The following is a 15,347-nucleotide window of genomic DNA, read 5'->3' as shown; positions in this document are numbered from 1 at the left end:
GAGTTAATAGTGGGAAATGAGGATATGGCTGAGTCTTTAAATAAGTTTTTTGTGTCGGTCTTCACGGTGGAGGACACAAATAGTTTGCCAAATATTAACGATAGAGGGTTGGCAGCAGGAGAAATACTTAATACGATTAATGTTACCAGAGAGGCAGTGCTGGGTAGACTAATGGGACTGAAGGTGGACAAGTCCCCGGGTCCGGATGGAATGCATCCCAGGGTATTGAAAGAAATGTCAGAGGTAATAGTGGATGCGTTAGTGATTATTTATCAAAACTCGTTGCATTCTGGGGTAGTGCCGGTTGATTGGAAAACGGCTAATGTTACGCCGCTGTTTAAAAAAGGAAGGAGACAAAAGGCGGGTAACTATAGGCCGGTCAGCTTAACGTCTGTAGTAGGGAAAATGCTGGAATCCATTATTAAAGAGGAGATAGCAGGGCATCTGGATAGAAATGGTTCGATCAATCAGATGCAGCATGGATTCATGAGGGGAAAGTCGTGCTTGACGAACATGTTGGATTTTTATGAAGATGTGACTAGGGCGGTTGATGGAGGAGAACCGGTGGATGCGGTGTTTTTGGATTTCCAAAAGGCGTTTGATAAGGTGCCCCATAAAAGGCTGCTGAAGAAGATTAGGGCACACGGAGTTGGGGGTAGTGTGTTAAAGTGGATTGGGGACTGGCTATCCGACAGGAAGCAAAGAGTCGGAATAAATGGGTGTTTTTCCGGTTGGAGGAAGGTAACTAGTGGCGTGCCGCAGGGATCGGTACTCGGGCCGCAACTGTTTACCATTTATATAGATGATCTGGAGGAGGGGACGGAGTGTAGGGTAACAAAGTTTGCAGATGACACAAAGATAAGTGGAAAAGTGAATCGTGTGGAGGACGGAGAAGATCTGCAGAGAGATTTGGACAGGCTGAGTGAGTGGGCGAGGATATGGCAAATGGAGTATAACGTTGAGAAATGCGAGGTTATACACTTTGGAGGAAATAATAACAAATGGGATTATTATCTCAATGGAAACAAATTAAAACATGCTACCGTGCAAAGGGACCTGGGGGTCCTTGTGCATGAGACGCAAAAGCCCAGTCTGCAGGTACAACAGGTGATCAAGAAGGCAAATGGGATGTTGGCCTATATTGCGAAGGGGATAGAATATAAAAGCAGGGATGTCTTGATGCACCTGTACAGGGCATTGGTGAGGCTGCAGCTGGAATACTGTGTGCAGTATTGGTCCCCTTATATGAGGAAGGATATATTGGCATTGGAGGGAGTGCAGAGAAGGTTCACCAGGTTGATACCGGAGATGAGGGGTTTGGATTATGAGGAGAGGCTGAGGAGATTGGGTTTGTACTCGTTGGAGTTTAGAAGAATGAGGGGGGATCTTATGGAGACTTATAAGATAACGCGGGGGCTGGATAGGGTGGAGGCGGAGAGATTCTTTCCACTTAGTAAGGAAGATAAAACTAGAGGACACAGTCTCAAAATAAAGGGGGGTCGGTTTAAGACAGAGTTGAGGAGGAACTTCTTCATCCAGAGGGTGGTGAATCTGTGGAATTCTCTGCCCACTGAGGTGGTGGAGGCTACCTCGCTGAATATGTTTAAAGCGCGGATGGATGGATTCCTGATCGGTAAGGGAATTAAGGGTTATGGGGATCAGGCGGGTAAGTGGTACTGATCCACGTCAGATCAGCCATGATCTTATTGAATGGCGGGGCAGGCTCGAGGGGCTAGATGGCCTACTCCTGCTCCTATTTCTTATGTTCTTATGTTCTTTAGAGAAAGATTGAATAACCGGTTCTCCAGCCCGGAACTAAAATGATTAACAAAGGATCACATTCATTCACTGAAATATTAGTTTGTATATAAGTTGCAATAATTATTATTCTGCAAGCTACTTGGTAGCACAAGACTTGAATATTGCTGTAAAAAGAGACATGCTGTTGAAGCTTTTATCTTGCACTCATCAGGTCAGATGTAAGAATACCACATTTCAAAGGGAACAGAGGTTTCCTGTGCATTCTCCATGGTAACACCTTGTCCAGAGTCCACTTGGGGACCGGTCAATGCCCTTTTCCATGTTGTATAAATTGTTGTTCCCTTTGAAATTTGATATTCTTGCATTTGTCCTGATTGTTATTCTGTTGGACTACAGGACAATAATGTCGATGAGTAGAAGCCAAATTTGGACAATCAGGAAGAATGTCACGGTGGGGAACATTTGTAACAGTCTATCGGGTAGAGACAAAAACATAATATACATTCAAAATACATATTTAGATAAATATTTAATAGTAATGTGAGCGTAAGAGGAACAACACAAAAAAATCCTCGATTTTATTTTCCTAATGCTTTGTGTAAATCAAATCTAAGAATAAAAGAAATTCAACAAACCCCGCTCATCAAATAGGAATTTTAAAATCATTTTTGTATAACAGACTCCAATCTAATTTAAAGTTTCATGTTCAACATTTTACTGTTTAGAAGTTGCTGAACAATATTACCTTAGTTATGTGGTCAAAGTGCCTCAGCATATTGTACTGCTTTGGCTGTAGCCGAGCTTCAAAGTGCACCCTAATCTTGGGAATGTAGTGTACAATAAGCTGTAAACAACGAGAGGCAAGAGCTGGACAGACAAAATTCAGAGAAACACAAGATTATTAATGGAAGCGTTGAATCTTTTAATGATCAAGAGGTGAAAGACAATGAATGAAACCCAACTGTTAAACAGAAACAGACCATTTAGCCGAACCATTCTGTGCCCTACAAAAGCCGGAATCTCAATGCCATGTACCTGCTCCCTTTCCATAATTCTTCAATCACCTACACAGCCCATTCTTAAATATTACCATGGGGAACGTTTGTAACAGTCTATCAGATAGAGACAAAAACATACTTTACATTCAAAATACAACTGGATACTTAATAGTAATGTGAGTGTACTAGAGGAACAACACAAAAAAATCCTCGATTTTATTTTCCTTATGCTTTTCGTAAATCAAATCTAAGAATAAAAGAAATTCAGCAAACCCCACTGATCATACTTCAATCACTAATTGTAGAGATTAATTCCTCAGTCTTACAACCTGTAAAAATATGTATCTCTAACAGCCTGTCCTAAACATCATGCAGCTCATCTTAAATCTATTACATCACTGGAAAACATTTTTCCAGATACTTTGTCCTATTCTGTCAATTTTTAAAACACCTCTCTCAAAACACCATTTCATCTCCTCTGTTATGACAAAAACAGCACTAACTATTCAAAGTCAGACCAGGCAGCACCTTAGTAAATCGACACTACAGCCTCTGCACTGCCCGAACATCCTTCCTATAATGTTTTATCAGGATTTTATACAGATTTATCATTTATGAGATGTTGAATCTCCACTTTTCTATTCTACACATTGCGTCAATCTCCGTGCTCCATTACTGATGTTAAGGCCTTGTTCACTTAAGCTGCAGCTTTTTAGTTCTTGTGATTGTAACATCCTGAATTCCTCTGCTCTCCCATGTCACCTAACATTCTTCCAATCACAGTATCGTTGTTTTTCCACCCAAAACCTCCTTTAGTTCTCAGATTTTATAGACATTTTATTCTCATTTGCAAATTCTGATAGCACTCTCTCTAGCTCCATATCCAAATCACTGATGTACATAGCGAACTGACACAGTCTCTGAACAGAACTCTGTGGGACGCTGCTACCCAATTCCCACCACTCTGAGAAACTCCCTTACACTCACTGTTTACCTCCTTCTAACTAATTTACTATACTTGTCCTAATTCTGGAGGCCACTAATCTTGTGTGGTACTTTGTTAGAAGCATAATACGCACAACCAAATTACATCAAGTTTTATTTAACAGGATAGAAATTCTCTCTTTTTGCTTTAATTTCATTTTGTCCTGTACGATGCAAAGTCAATTTTACCTGCTATCATCTTTCTCTCTTAATGCTTCAACAGTTATATCACTCACATCCAATTTATGCAAGATTATCATATTGCGTTGTACCACACAATTCACAATGGAAAGAAATCTAACAAGTTCATAATCAAACAATTGCATTGCCAGAATTAAAAGTCATATCCTTTATACTCCAGGATATAGATTTAAAATTGACATGCGTTCCATGTCATGGTGATGACTGATATTAAAAGGTTCTATTAATAGTGCTTACTCATATAGAGCCTGCCCTGCTAAAAGGGCACAGTATTAAATCGATTTGCTGGAGCTCTGGGCTCAATATTTGCTCACAAAGGAATAGCACTTGGGAAAATGAAAATTGCATTCATAGAATCCCTACAGTGCAGGAGAGGTCATTCAGTCCATCCAGTCTGCGCCAACTCTCTGATAGAGTATCTTACCCAGCCCCTCTCCCCCGCTCGATCCCTGTAACCCCACACATTTCCCATGGCCAATTCACCAAACCTGCAAATCTTTTGGACTGTGGGAGGAAACTGGAGGAAACCCACGCAGACACGGGGAGAACGTGCAAACTCCACACAGACAATGACCCACGGCCCAAATTGATCCGGGGTCACTGGCACTGTTCATAAGATATAGGAGCACAATTAGGCCATTCAGCCCATCGAATCTACTCCGCCATTCGATCACAGTTGATATGCTCTCAATTCCCATTTTCCTGCTTTCTCCCCATTACCTGTCGACCCATTACAAATTAAAGATCTGTCTAACTTCTCCTTAGGTTTACTCACTGTCCCAGCATCCATCGTACTTTGGGGTAGCGAATAGTATAGTATCGGTATAACTTCCCCACAACTCTTCACTCACTTTGGGGTGCTGTGAGGCACCAGTGCTAACCACCGTGCTACCCCATGTGGGATGAAGAGCTATGGGGAAGTTACACTGACAAAATAAATACAGTGGGGTAAATAACTGATCTCTGCTGTACATAGTAGCACAGAGCTGCATGTTCCATTTCCCCGGGTGCTGGTCAGGGAAGCAGTTGAGAAACTGCACTGTGTTAGTATACAGATAGGCTTGGTGAAGCTGGGAGATCCTGAAGTCAGTTTACCCAATGGGATCCAGGATCAGGAGTTGCTGCTGGCCGAGCTGTGGGGAGCTAAGCAGCTCCGCGATGAGATGGGCCACAGTTATGGGCTCTCCCAGAAAGGGAAAAATTAAGTATCAAATACCCGAAAGGTTTTTTTGAGGAAGTTTATTTACTGGAAATCAAAGAAGAATTTTGTATAAGTACTGTAATTTCCACATTTAATAAAATTAGCAAACATTAATCAGATTAAACTTGTTCATTAAACTCTTTCAAAAGCAGTGACCATTATAATCCTATTGCGTTATGGTCGTTAAGCAATTCCATGGATTCTGCACTTAGAATGCTGGACAGCCAGGATCACCAAATACAGAAAAATACACAGAAAATCAGCTGGGTTAATTATTTTAAAAGGACAAGAAGAATATGTACCTAAGTTTTTGGTAGTTATTGTTTTCAGTCCCACAACCTGCAATGCACCTGCGCCGAGTACTAGCTGACAGCTGCGTGAATTAAAATGCTGAGACAAAATAAATAAAAATATCATTAAGAGCTTTTTTGAAAATGCTCTGAATTTACATACTTGCTTGGAACAACATTCTAGAGCATAAATAAATCATACATAAATTAATTATAATTCCAAATTTTAATAAATCACAAAAGGGTTAAACAATGGCTTCACTGTGAAATCAATTCACCGATACTCCGTCATTAATACAAAAAGCTTGTAAATAGAAGCACTGTCTGGCTTGAGCAGCCATAGAATCAGAGGTTTACAGCATGGAAACAGGCCCTTCTGCCCAACTTGGCCATGCCGCCTCTTTTTTCTAAACCCCAAAGCTAGTCCCAATTGCCCACGTTTGGCCCATATCCCTCTATACCCATCTTACCGATGTAACTGTCTAAATACTTTTTATAAGACAAAATTGTACCCGCCTCTATTACTACCTCTGGCAGCTCGTTCCAGACACTCACCCCGCTCTGTGTGAAAGTATTGCCCCTCTGGACCCTTGTGTAGCTTTCCCCTCTCACCTCAAACCTATGCCCTCTAGTTTTAAAATCCCCAACCTTTGGAAAAAGATGTTGACTATCTAGCCGATCTATGCCCCTGATTATTTTATAGACCACAAAAAGATCACACCCAAGTCTCCTATTCTCCAGGGAAAAAAGTCCCGGTCTATCCAGCCTCTCCTTAAAACTCAAACCAATAAATCCTGGTAGCATCCCAGCAAATCTTTACTGCACTCTTTCTAGTTTAATAATATCCTTTCTATAAGAGGGCGACCAGAACTGTACACAGTATTCCAAGTGTGACCTTACCAATGTCTTGTACAACTTCAACAAGACGTCCCAACTCCTGTATTCAATGTTCTGACCAATGAAACCAAGCATGCTGAATGCCTTCTTCACCACTCTGTCCACCTGTGACTCCAGTTTCAAGGAGCTATGAACATGTACCCCTAGATCTCTTTGTTCTATAACTCTCCCCAACGCCCTACCATTAACTGAGTAAGTCCTGCCCTGGTTCAATCTACCAAAATGCATCACCTCGGATTTATCTAAATTAAACTCCATCTGCCATTCGTTAGCCCATTGGCCCAATTGATCAAGATCCCGTTGCAATCCAAGATAACCTTCTTCACTGTCCACTATGCCATAAATCGTGGTGTCATCTACAAACTTACTAACCATGTCTCCTAAATTCTCATCCAAATCATTAATATAAATCACAAACAACAGTGGACCCAGCACCGATCCCTGAGACACACTGCTGGTCACAGGCCTCCAGTTTGAAAAGCAACCCTCTACAACCACCTGTCCTCAAGGTTTCTGTCATCAAGCCAATTTTATATCCATTTGGCTACCTCACCCTGGATCCCATGAGATTTAACCTTAACATGTAACAAACACAGCTTTGTGCAAGAAAGATTGCAAGATTCAACAGGTGATTTTACTAATGTTTGAAACCAGTTTGAGATCCCGTCCATCCCAGAACTCTGGGGGATAGAGGCATTATCGAAGGAGAATGCAGAAATCAGATAAAACAATAGTGGGACCACAACTGGAAAACTGTGTGGAGCTCTGGTCACCGCATTACAGGAGGGATGTAATTGCTCCGGAGAGAGTGCAGAGGAAGTTACAAGTATTTTGCCAGGGCTGGAAAAGTGTAGTTATGAGGAGAGGGTGGAGAGGTTGGGGTTATTTTCCTCGGAACAAAGAAGGCCGAGGGGTGGCTTGATTGAAGTGTATAAAATTATGAGGGCAAGAGATAGAGTGGACAGGATATAATTGTTTCCCTTGGCAGAGAATTATAGAACCAGGAGACATAGATTCAAGATAAGTGGCAGCAGGTGTAGAGGGGAACAAGGAAAAGATGCCCAACAGCTCTGGAGGCAGAGACCTTAAATTCTTTTAAAAAGTTCCTGGATCGGCACCTTCAGTGATGTGAGTTGCAAGGCTATGGGCCGGGTGCAGGTAGATGGGATTAGAGAGGGCATCTGGGTGTCATTGGGCTGGCATGGGGAGGATGGGCCGAATGGCCTTGTTCTGTGCTGCATCTTTTCTATGGTTATAACAAATAGCTTTTAAATAATTACCTTTAATAAATCTGAGAGGCGAGTGAGCATGTCAGTAGTAATTGAAGGGATATCATCTACACACTGACAGTATTCAAATATTATTCTTATTAACAGCAAAACAGTCCTGTCAAGATAAAAGAAATTAAGAATTATAAACCCCATGAAGAATAGGTATGGTTGAACAGTACAGTGTTGCTTCATAAACAAATACACCACAACACATGCAGATTAAACATACTGAATATATTGCTCTACGATTCCACACAAGGTGCTACAGTGATACTTGAGGACATTGAACTCAGAAGTTTAAAAGACCAATAAATCTGCAGTTCCTAAAAAGAGAATCGAGCCTCGAGCTTGACCTCAGCTGATAACACATTAGTAAATAAAGAAATATTCTAATCAGCACAGAGGATTAAATATTTTTGCAATTAAACTTACTCTTACTCCCATCTTTATATTGTGCCAAGTGCTTTTTATATAGTTTATTTCTACAGACTGTGGGCACCTTAACAGGTCCAAAATAAGTTAACTAATGTCAAAGCTCTCAACTGAACAGTGATCGGATTTGGGCCATTAAAGTTTTCTCTGTGGGGGAGATTCCTGGTAAATAAATATTGATACATGCATACAAATTTCTAAATGATAGTTTGAGCTACACAATAGACATTGCTATTGTTGCAGCAAACATTTCTATTGGAGTGTGGTAAAGTGAAAAAAACATGCTAGTAAGAGATATTTGCATCGTCTACAGGTCCTGACAGAGGTTGGTTAGTTCAGTTGATTGAATGGTTCATGTGGGGTTTGGAATGATGCTAACACTGCCTTCAATTCCACTCCAGCTCAGGGGGACTTGGGACCTTCCTCCCCACACTGCCCCTGACTGCGGAAGGCAATGTCAAACCACAACTGTGAAACGAACTGCTGGGGAATGTGGCTCCAGATGGAGCATCAGCAGATAATAAACCAAGGGGCTGCCTTTGGGCTGAACATGCATGAAACGGAATAGAACATAGAACAGTACAGCACAGAACAGGCCCTTCGGCCCACGATGTTGTGCCAAGCTTTGTCTGAAACCAAGATCAAGCTATCCCACTCCCTATCATCCTGGTGTGCTCCATGTGCCTATCCAATAACCGCTTAAATGTTCCTAAAGTGTCTGACTCCACTATCACTGCAGGCAGTCCATTCCATACCCCAACCACTCTCTGCGTAAAGAACCTACCTCGGACATCCTTCCTATATCTCCCACCATGAACCCTATAGTTATGCCCCCTTGTAATAGCTCCATCCACCCGAGGAAATAGTCTTTGAACTTTCACTCTATCTATCCCCTTCATCATTTTATAAACCTCTATTAAGTCTCCCCTCAGCCTCCTCCGCTCCAGAGAGAACAGCCCTAGCTCCCTCAACCTTTCCTCATAAGACCTACCCTCCAAACCAGGCAGCATCCTGGTAAATCTCCTCTGCACTCTTTCCAGCGCTTCCACATCCTTCTTATAGTGAGGTGACCAGAACTGCACGCAATATTCCAAATGTGGTCTCACCAAGGTCCTGTACAGTTGCAGCATAACCCCACGGCTCTTAAACTCCAATCCCCTGTTAATAAAAGCTAACACACTATAGGCCTTCTTCACAGCTCTATCCACTTGAGTGGCAACCTTTAGAGATCTGTGGATATGGACCCCAAGATCTCTCTGTTCCTCCAGTCTTCAGAACCCTACCTTTGACCCTGTAATCCACATTTAAATTAGTCCTAACAAAATGAATCACCTCACATTTATCAGGGTTAAACTCCATTTGCCATTTTTCAGCCCAGCTTTGCATCCTATCTATGTCTCTTTGCAGCCTACAACAGCCCTCCACCTCATCCACTACTCCACCAATCTTGGTGTCATCAGCAAATTTACTGATCCACCCTTCAGCCCCCTCCTCTAAGTCATTAATAAAAATCACAAAGAGCAGAGGACCAAGCACCGATCCCTGTGGCACTCCGCTAGCAACCTGCCTCCAGTCCGAAAATTTTCCATCCACCACCACCCTCTGTCTTCGATCAGATAGCCAGTTACCTATCCAATCGGCCAACTTTCCCTCTATCCCACACCTCCTTACTTTCATCATAAGCCGACCATGGGGGACCTTATCAAATGCCTTACTAAAATCCATGTATATGACATCAACTGCCCTACCTTCATCAACACACTTAGTTACCTCCTCAAAAAATTCAATCAAATTTGTGAGGCACGACTTGCCCTTCACGAATCCGTGCTGACCATCCCGGATTAATCCGCATCTTTCTAAATGGTCGTAAATCCCATCCCTAAGGACCTTTACCATCAATTTACCAACCACCGAAGTAAGACTAATCGGTCTATAATTACCAGGGTCATTTCTATTCCCTTTCTTAAACACAGGAACAACATTCGCCACTCTCCAGTCCTCTGGCACCATCCCCGTGGACAGTGAGGACCCAAAGATCAAAGCCAAAGGCTCTGCAATCTCATTCCTTGCCTCCCAAAGAATCCTAGGATATATTTCATCAGGCCCAGGGGACTTATCGACCTTCAGTTTATTCAAAACTGCCAGTACATCCTCCCTCTGAACAACTATTTCCTCCAGCCTATTAGCCTGTAACACCTTCTCTTCCAAATAGGATATAGGTCCAAACAGAAAAACAAATGCCTTCCCCAATCTCCCGCATGGTTTGAATTCTGCGCCGAAACCTCAGAGGAATAGTTAGTGGAGGCTAAATATTATTGAACAATGTAGCAAACAAACCATTCCATCAGCATAAGATTTAATAAACTGTCAAGGACGTCCACTGCGTACATTCAAGTTGCCTCGAATCATTTTTTCTCAAGTTGTCCACAATGAACCAAGCACAGATGGAGCAAACTCATTTCCAATAACTAAAGATACATGCTAGGTATTAAAGTACTCTGGATGAGAGGTCAGTCACACCAGGTGGAATGAGCTGCTGTCGCTTCCAGGCAGACCAAAGATCCACATTAAATATGGCATGAGAGGATTACTTTAAATACATAAAAACTCTGATGGCAATTTCCGAGGTTAAGCTACAAATGTAAGCGGAGTCTTCACTTTATCAGTTGAGGTTGCAGGTCAAACCCAGGTTCCAGAGGTTGAAGTATATCACTCTACCCTTCCAAAAGATTTTCTTTTTAAAGCTAAACTTTTCAGCCTTCTACACCCTATTTGACACCAAAGTTATTCCACTTGCTTGTGTGCATCATGCTGTGCTTCTTCTGAGCCAATGAGGAGATGCAGTGTCTTCCCCCTCACCCATGGGTGATTTAGCTATCACAAGAGATTGCAATCAGCATTGTGAAGAAATGTGAAGATGGGACTGTCTCTGCACATGGCTCTGCACTCCGTTCACTCTGAAACCCTGTGAAGTTTCTCCCAATCAACTTTCTCGGGTTTCCCATTTCATTGCCAGTGAGTAGCTTGGTGATCTCTCAGCTTCCTACCTGTTCCTTGGATTGTCCCACCGTAACATCACAAACACCTCTGGTGAAATTGGAAAGTTACTCAGCAAGGAATTGCTGGGGGAGTTTTTCCTTCATATATGATCAATTCTTGGTGCAATGCTACCCTGTTAATGCTTAGTTAGTTACTGGATTACCTGCTTCAACCATTACTATATAACACAAAAATGACAATAGTTTGAATGATATGCAAGGATTGTAGGAACCTATCAGGTGATACAGTAATACATTTTAGTGCTGCATTAATTCACCTAGTTAAATATATTTTTTATGTATTTAAAGTAATCCTCTCATGCCATATTTTTTTTTGTGGATCTTTGGTCTGCCTGGAAGCTACAGCAGCTCATTCCACCTGGTGTGACTGGCCTCTCATCCAGAGTACTTTAATACCCAGCATGTATCTTTAGTTATTGGAAATGAGTTTGCTCCATCTGTGCTTGGTTCATTGTGGACAACTTAAGAAAAAATGATTCGAGGCAACTTGAATGTACGCAGTGGACGTCCTTGACAGTTTATTAATGTGAAAAACTGTTTTGCTTAATACTTTGATATCCATAGTGAATACTGTGGAGAAGCAACATTTCCAGTCTGTCCAATGTAAAAACCTGTGTTTTATGTAATGATGTTAAATTGTAAATTGATCAATATTATATTGCTCGCTGATTTTTCCGCCATCAAATTTCAAAGCAGAGACTGCAGCTCCGTAATCAAACACACAAGTTGTTAGATCTGTAAATGAGTTACGATGCAGGGGCCATGACCCAGTGTTAATCAAACATTAGCAAGTATAACAATAGATGTTCATGACCTACATAAGTCACTGGTCATACTGAATGCTCCGTTGTGTCTTTTTACTTGATTGTAAATAAAAGCTTTTAGTTTGGAATAAATGAAGATCTTTATTCTTTTCCCTACACTAGGAAGTCAAATTCAAGCTTGACATAAGAATTACATCACCCAATGTGACCTCACATTGGAAAGTTTTCAAAGGACCTTCAGCCAGTGTACAAAGCTGTATATATTCTAAAGGAAGTATTTTAACCACTTGTTGATAGATTTAATTGTATGTTTTAAGCACTGCACAACCGTGTCCTTACTGTAGCTCACCGTCTCTGCGTACTATCCTAACAAATAAACCAACTCATTTGAGTCTTTTGGCAGTCCATTTAGTATGAGGACACAGGGGAATGGGCTGGGCACCATTTTCCAAAGCTTTATGTAATACATCTGGCTAACTGAATCATAGTAAGAAGTCTAGCAACACCAGGTTAAAGTCCAACAGGTTTATTTGGTCGCAAAAGCCACTAGCTTTCGGAACAGGCCGTTCCTTCGTCAGGTGGGTGGGAGTTCTGATCATAAACGGGGCACAAAGACACAAACTCAATTTACATGAATAATGATTGGAATGTGAGTCTTTACAGCTAATCAAGTCTTAAAGGTACAGACAATGAGTGGAGGGAGCATTAAGCACAGGTTAAAGAGATGTGTATTGTCTCCAGACAGGACAGCTAGTGAGATTTTGCACATCCAGGCAAGTTGTGGGGGTTACAGATAGTGTGACGTGAACCCAATATCCCGGTTGAGGCCGTCCTCGTGTGTGCGGAACCTGGCTATCAGTCTCTGCTCAGCGACTCTGTGCTGTCGTGTGTCGTGAAGGCCGCCTTGGAGAACGCTTACCCGAAGATCAGAGGCTGAATGCCCGTGACCGCTGAAGTGCTCCCCAACAGGAAGAGAACACTCTTGCCTGGTGATTGTCGAGCGGTGTTCATTCATCCGTTTTCGTAGCGTCTGCATGGTCTCCCCAATGTACCATGCCTCAGGACATGGACAACTGATGAATGAACACCGCTCGACAATCACCAGGCAAGACTGTTCTCTTCCTGTTGGGGAGCACTTCAGCAGTCACGGGCATTCAGCCTCTGATCTTCGGGTAAGCGTTCTCCAAGGCGGCCTTCACGACACACGACAGCACAGAGTCGCTGAGCAGAGACTGATAGCCAAGTTCCGCACACATGAGGACGGCCTCAACCGGGATATTGGGTTCATGTCACACTATCTGTAACCCCCACAACCTGCCTGGATGTGCAAAATCTCACTAGCTGTCCTGTCTGGAGACAATACACATCTCTTTAACCTGTGCTTAATGCTCTCTCCACTTACATTGTCTGTACCTTTAAGACTTGATTACCTGTAAAAACTCGCATTCCAATCATTATTCACGTAAATTGAGTTTGTGTCTTTGTGCCCTGTTTGTGATCAGAACTCCCACCCACCTGATGAAGGAACAGCCTGTTCCGAAAGCTAGTGGCTTTTGCTACCAAATAAACCTGTTGGACTTTAACCTGGTGTTTTAGACTTCTTACTGTGTTTACCCCAGTCCAACGCCGGCATCTCCACATCATAACTGAATCATAGCAGATTAACCCACTCACAACATATTCAAACGTTTGGGTTCTTGTGAAGTTTGTCCGACTTATTAAAATCAGAGCCCAAGACAAGAGATTTGACAGAAAGTCTGTTATATAACAGGTACCAGCTTACCCAACTACAGCGTATTTCTGTCCATCGACAGACAAGAAATCGGCTGGCTTTCGTTCTTGTGGAACTAGAGAATAAACAAATCTCTTTTAACACAGTGAAAATGTCATTTCTGCTGCATTCACAAATCTTAAATTCTCGCGATTTGATTAACATCTTGATTAGTGAAGATCATGCAAAATCGATAAAGCATGAATGAAATCAGATAGGAAGAGAGTTAGTATCTTTCTCCAGTGTGGGTGGCTCAGACTCTGAAGATTTCCACATGCTGAATAACAGACATTCAGCATTTAAACTGTTTAAACATATTGCTTTCCAATTGTAAAACTTTATTCCATGCTTAGTAATGGAATAAAAACATTTCCTCTAACAAGTAAAATCTGATAAAAAGTTGATTTATTTATTAGTCTTTTGAAAATGTGTAAAGAATTGACCTGAGGTCTTTTTCTCGGGTAAAGCAATCACTCCATCCTCAATGGAATTGACCAAGTCCTGAAACTCAGCTGGAACCTCAGCTTGTTTCCAACGTTCATTATCCAACAGAAGACTACAGCAAAACAAAAACTGGCATCAGGGTCCACATGCAATATCATTTTTATAATTATATACAAATACGACTACTTAGAAAGAAAATACTTTTATAGCTTCCTTGGATAATCATACAATTCCTACAGTACAGAAGGAGGCCATTCTCCCATCGAGTCTCTGCTGACCGCAATCCCACCCAGGCCCCTATCCCCATAACCCCATGCATTTACCCTGCTAATCCCGCTGACATCTAAGGAGCAATTTAGCATGGCCAATCCACCTAACCTGCACATCTTTGGACTGTGGGAGGAAACTGGAGCACCTGGAGGAAACCCACGCAGACACGGGGAGAACATGCAAACTCCACACAGACAGTGAACCAGGCTGGGAATCGAACCCGGGTCCCTGGCGCTGTGAGGCAGCAGTGCGAACCACTGTGCCACCGTGCCCCCGGGAATCGAACCCGGGTCCCTGGCGCTGTGAGACAGCAGTGCTAACCACTGTGCCACCGTGCCCCCGGGAATCGAACCCGGGTCCCTGGCGCTGTGAAGCAGCAGTGCTAACCATGGTGGCACCGTGCCCCCGGGAATCGAACCCGGGTCCCTGGCACTGTGAGGCAGCAGTGCTAACCATGGTGGCACCGTGCCCCCGGGAATCGAACCCGGGTCCCTGGCGCTGTGAGGCAGCAGCGCTAACCCACTGTGGCACCGTGGCCCCGGGACTCGAACCCGGGACCCTGGCGCTGTGAGGCAGCAGTGGTAACCATGGTGACACAGGATAACCTTCACATGAAACAACAACAGACAATGATTGTGAATATTTAATATGAAAGGTTGTTGTCAGAAGCTCTGCTTTCTTCTGTAGCTCCTGCAATTTTAGAATGTTTGCCACCAAGTTCCAGGGCGTTGCCCACGAGTGACAGCGGTCTTTCTCCCCCTCCCCCGCACAAATTCCTGATCTATAGCATTCCTGGACACTTCCTCTTCACTTTCACACCCACCATTACAGGCGTCTCCTAAAATCATAGAAATCATAGAAACCCTACAGTGCGGAAGGAGGCCATTCGGCCCATCGAGTCTGCACCGACCACAATCCCACCCAGGCCCTACCCCCACATATTTACCCGCTAATCCCTCCAACCTACGCATCCCAGGACACTAAGGGGCAATTTTAGCGTGGCC

The 15,347-nt window shown here is 42.8% G+C and overlaps 1 protein-coding gene across 3 annotated transcripts in view; it reads right to left on the bottom strand.

Moving 5' to 3' along the window:
• vps54 (VPS54 subunit of GARP complex) overlaps positions 1 to 15,347 on the bottom strand; it is an 86,494-nt gene that overhangs the window by 20,064 nt on the left and 51,083 nt on the right. For all 3 annotated transcript variants that reach the window (XM_078230433.1, XM_078230434.1, XM_078230435.1), the window contains exons 15-19: positions 14,073 to 14,185; positions 13,642 to 13,705; positions 7,613 to 7,718; positions 5,448 to 5,535; positions 2,507 to 2,628 (exon numbers count right to left, since the gene is read on the bottom strand). In XM_078230433.1, coding sequence (XP_078086559.1) covers positions 2,507 to 2,628; positions 5,448 to 5,535; positions 7,613 to 7,718; positions 13,642 to 13,705; positions 14,073 to 14,185 — 493 coding nt within the window. The remainder of the gene's footprint in view (positions 1 to 2,506; positions 2,629 to 5,447; positions 5,536 to 7,612; positions 7,719 to 13,641; positions 13,706 to 14,072; positions 14,186 to 15,347) is intronic.

Source organism: Mustelus asterias, chromosome 15 (assembly GCF_964213995.1).
Source record: "Mustelus asterias chromosome 15, sMusAst1.hap1.1, whole genome shotgun sequence".
NCBI classification, from domain to species: Eukaryota; Metazoa; Chordata; class Chondrichthyes; order Carcharhiniformes; family Triakidae; genus Mustelus; species Mustelus asterias.
This window is presented reverse-complemented; position numbering and strand designations above follow the sequence as displayed.